Raw genomic sequence first — 4,877 nt, forward strand, 5'->3', positions numbered from 1 at the left:
TCCTGAAGTGGACACTCTTGTTGCACCCCTCTGTGGGCTGTGTGCACAGTCTTGTTGTAGTTAAGCCTTGATTGTAGTTGGTATCACTGGGAGGAATTGACCTCCAAGCCAATTGGCTGTGAGAATCAGCAGTGTCTACAGTGGGAGAACTTCTGTTCTGGAGACACTCTTCTGGGGCAAGACTTGCTTCAGTGGGGCTTTGGTGCTCACTGAATCTTCCCCCTGAGTGTGTCCCTTGTGGATCTGAGGAGTTGTAATCTGGATGGTCCCACTCTGACTACTGGGTACACTGGCTCTTGGATCTAAGGAGGTGCTAATTTAGCCTCTGCGTGAGGCTACCCAGCAGGAGCTACGAAGACATCTGAGGATTCCTCTTCTTTGTTTGGAATTTGGAGGTGCCCAGATGAGGCCCAGCTGTGAAGCAATGCAAGGTGCTGTGGGGCCTTGGGCTGTCTTTTGGATGTTCTGGGTCTCTCTGACCCAGCTGCAGTTTGTTAGGTAATTTTAGGTTGTGAAGGGCCAGGTCATTCATATACAAAAGCCTCTGCACACAGCGTGGGTAAGGGGTAGGGCGAGGTCTCAGGGAATCAACAGGGTGGAGCAAACAGCTATGGCTGCTCCTCAGCCCTGCCCTAAAAGGTCCCAGGTGTCAGTGTCCTGGTAATCACTGCAAGCACCTCTGAGAGAAAGCCACCCTTTAGTTCCACCCACTGCCAGACAGTCCATTTTCTCCCCGTATGAGTCTAGGTCCCCAGAGACTCGCCCAGAACTAGAGTCAGGGCTGTTGGGAGCTTGTGTCTCCCTCCCGATTGAAAAAGACAACCGCGTCCTCAGTTGCCAGCCCTTTCCTCGTGCACCTCCATACCTCTGCACTTTACTTCCGCACCTCCTCTGAGTCTCAGTGTGCTTTTCTCTTTCCTTCTAGTTATAGAATTTCCACTCAGCCAGCCTTCCTGTGGTTCTGGATGATGTCCGTTTTGTCTTTTAGTTGTATTTTTTAAGTGGTTGTGAGAGGCAGCAATTTCAGGTGTTTGCCTATGCTGCCATCTTGGTTTGTCCCACACATTTGTTTTTAATTTCAAAGGAGACAGAACTTCTTCAGACACTAACACCTTTCTGTGGCTAAACACCAGCCCTCTGAAGCACAGAGCTCCACCACGCACACTGTTTCATTTATCCCCCTTCTTCTAATGGAGACAAGGTCTCCCATCTAGAAAATGCATTTGGTTGAGACCTACTTTTCTCCATATTTTTAAATTTGTTTTTTGTTAATCCTCACCCAAGGATATTTTTTCCATTGATTTTTGTTTTGTTTTTGTTAATCCTCACCCGAGGATATTTTTCCATTGATTTTTTTTTTTTTTTTTTTTTTTTTTTAGAGAGAGTGGAGGAGAGAGGGAAAGACAGAGAGAAACATCAAAGTGAGAGAAACAAATCAATTGGTTGCCTCCTGCTGGATCCCTGACCAGAGCCCAGGCCAGGGAGGAGCCTGCAACCAAGGTGCGGGCCCTTTACCAGAATCAAACCCAGGATGCTTTGGTCCGCAGGCCAACGCTCTATCCTCTGAGCCAAATGAGCTAGGTTTTTCTCCATTGATTTTTTAGAGAAAGTGGAACAGAGGGGGGGAGAGAGAGAGAGAAACATTGACGTGAGAGGCACATTGATTGGTTGCCTCCTGCTCTCGCCCCAACTCAGCCAAGGTACATGCCCTTGACCAGAATCAAACCCTCAACCCTTCATTCCGCAGGTGGATACTCTATTCACTGAGCCAAACTGGCCATGATGCCATATGTTTTTTTCTTTCTGTGTCACTGCAGAACTTTGGGTTCTAAGTAAACTTTTGTGTTGTGAAACGACTTTGGGCCTAAAAAGTCATGATGAAAAGATAATTTTACATTGTGGTAAAAGCTCTGAAGGAAATAGTGTGAAGTCAGAGTAATTGGAGGAGGAGGGGTTACTTTGTATAAACAGTAGTGTGAAATGAAAACTTTGTCTGAAAAGTATCAAAATCTTATTCTCTGAGAGGATGTGGAAGCTTAGATGAAAATAAAGTATAAATTATAAGCTTAATGATTTACAAACCTATTTTTAACAGTGACATTATAATCTCATTTTAAAGCAAAACTTATTTCCTAATAGTCATTGTCAAATTTAAGCAGTCTCATATATTTGTTTTCTCCAGCTTTAAAGGAAGAAAAATAACCATGAGTAGGACATTATATGCATCTCAATGTAGTTGATTCAGCTGATGTGTTTTAAATGCTTTATGCCAGGCACTGTACTCGGCACTGGGGATAAACAGAAATAAACTAGGCCCAGCCCTTTTCCCTCAATGAACTTAACTAAAGCTACTATAGAGGAAATTTGCTACACACTAGTTTTAAGAAGGCATTTTAAGAATATATTAATACTACCTTTGAGAATGATTTTATCAATCAAACTTTCATATTCTAGTAGAGTTTTACATTCTAAATAGAAAATGAACATAGGTGGAAAAAAACTATTGAATAAAGCTGTTCCAATAATTTCTATATAACTGAACAGTGAAAGATCCCTTACAGTTGAGTTACTCATAGGAAAGCTTCAACCAGGAGTTAGATTGTATATGCAACCTTAAAGGAGTGGTATGAATAGCTGGAGAATAGAACGAAACTAATTTGAGGGGTGGGTGTAGGAGGGGATATTAAAGGACATGGATAACTAGGCTTGACTGGAGTGAAAGGTTTGTATTGGAAAATAGTAAAAGACAAAGCAAAGTCTTTTAGTGGAAAACAAAATTTTGGCTGTACCATATTAGTGATATGTTCCTCTAATCCTAAATTCAATTACAGTCTATTTTAATATTTCTTATGTAAAGGGATTATCACATTGTACAGTTTGCAGTTGTATCATGGTTCTAAACACATCTTTATTTATACCCCTAAATATGTTCTATAAAATTTGAGGCCAGAGTATTTAGCCCTACTCAGGTTAAAATGATGTTTTGTTTTTCAGTTACTTACACGCCAAGTCAATCATCCACAGAGACCTCAAGAGTAATAGTATCCTTCCTGAAATTTGTCTGCGAAGTTTGAAAACATCCTGACTTTTTCTTCTGCATTTTATCTTCACATTATGTAAAAACAGTTTCATGCTAAGTTCAATGTATTGTAAAGAGAATTAATAAATGGGTTTGCATGAGAGTGTAGTAGAACAAGGTACTACAACCTGCTTTTGGTTTGTGAACAATTGAGCATTACAACAAAAATCTCTGAAATCTTTATGGTAGTAGGGCTTTTTGATTGCTTGCTTATGTTCTTTCAGCACTGGAAAACAGATAGTTTGTAGTTATCTACTAGTTCCTTTTAACACTCTGACCTTGCTCAGCAGTAGGTGAGATGTAACTGAAGGCTCTAAGTTACGGATAACATGAGGTGAGAAAAACATATTTTTTCCTCTTCCATAAACTTAGATTAAGATCCTATCTGCCAACCACCTTCATTTCAGTGAAGAGCCTTTACCACTCCCCAGCAGTGCCAAAAGGATATTTGGGCCTATGTTACTAAAATCTTGTGGGAAGTTTCAGGGTCTCCCATACACTTAGGAAAGCATCTCACCTCACTCTACCTCATTTTAAGCCCTCAAAACCTTAAAAGCAGGTCATACAGGCCAAATAGACCTAATTAATATATAAAGTACTACATCTTTTTTCAAAGAATTTCATATTACAGAATTATAGAAATTAGATCTCTTACCTAAATTTCATAATGCTTGCTCTGATTGGAAAATGAGATCTATTGTTTTCCTTTACTTACTGCACCACAGATATTTTTCTTCATGAAGACCTCACTGTAAAAATAGGTGACTTTGGGCTAGCCACAGTGAAATCTCGATGGAGTGGGTCCCATCAGTTTGAACAGTTGTCTGGATCCATTCTGTGGATGGTAAGAATTGAGGCCTTTTTACATTAATTTTTGGGACCCTGAGATGCTACTGAGTACTAGAAAGTCATTGAAGATTTCAACTATAGTATTTTAATAGTTCCCAGTGTTCACAAAAGTCAACATTCATCTTTTTATGTAAATAAATCTTAACTTTTTTATCTTTAAAAAGAATATTATGAAACTAAACAAAAATATGTTTTTTAAACACTGTTTATATTTTATTTAAAATTGTCTCTAAAATATTTTGTGTTCCAAATGTTCCTTGTTCCCAGTTAAAAAAAAAAAAAGTATTCAATTTAAACATGTGTGATCTGCAACCATTATTAAGGTTTGTGAAGAGAACTGCTCCTTTAAAGAGAGGCTGTTTGCCCTGGCCCATGTGGCTCGGTTGGGCATCAGGTTGGGCGTCGTCCTGTGCACTGAAAGGTTAGCAGTATGATTCCCAGTCAGGGCACATGCCCGGGTTGCAGCTCAATTCCCAGTAGGGGCGTGCATGAGGGCTCTCACATCAGTGTTTCTCTCTCCCCCTCTCCTTTCCTCTCTCAAAAAATTGATTTTAAAATATTTTTTGTAAAAAGAGGAGGAGAGGCTATTTCACAGTCTTATTTAAGCCTAAATTAGAGTTACTTTATTTAGACTAGAAAGAACCATATAATTATGGAGCACCTGGGAGAGGAGAGACAAAAAAAAATGAGAGATTTCTTAACACTGTAAGCTTTGTGCTGCCCTACATAGGTCTTTCTTTCTCTCTTTTTTTCTTACATATTTTTATTGATTTTTAGAGAGAGGAAGGGAGAGATAGAAACATTGATGACAGAGGAACATTATCAATTGGCTGCCTCCTCCATGCTCCCTACTAGGGTTTGAGCCGCAACCCAGGCATGTGCCCTGACCAGGAACCAAACCAGTGACCTCTTTTTCATGGCTCCATCCTCAACAACTGAGCCAAACCAG

The 4,877-nt window shown here is 40.0% G+C and overlaps 1 protein-coding gene across 1 annotated transcript in view; it reads left to right on the forward strand.

Annotated features, from left to right (window-relative positions):
- The window catches only part of BRAF (B-Raf proto-oncogene, serine/threonine kinase), a 100,644-nt gene that overhangs the window by 79,517 nt on the left and 16,250 nt on the right, over positions 1-4,877 (forward strand). The window contains exons 18-19 of the mRNA XM_015572684.1: positions 2,995-3,041; positions 3,805-3,923. Coding sequence (XP_015428170.1) covers positions 2,995-3,041; positions 3,805-3,923 — 166 coding nt within the window. The remainder of the gene's footprint in view (positions 1-2,994; positions 3,042-3,804; positions 3,924-4,877) is intronic.

The sequence above is a fragment of the Myotis davidii genome, unplaced genomic scaffold (genome assembly GCF_000327345.1).
Source record: "Myotis davidii unplaced genomic scaffold, ASM32734v1 scaffold329, whole genome shotgun sequence".
Classification (NCBI taxonomy): domain Eukaryota; kingdom Metazoa; phylum Chordata; class Mammalia; order Chiroptera; family Vespertilionidae; genus Myotis; species Myotis davidii.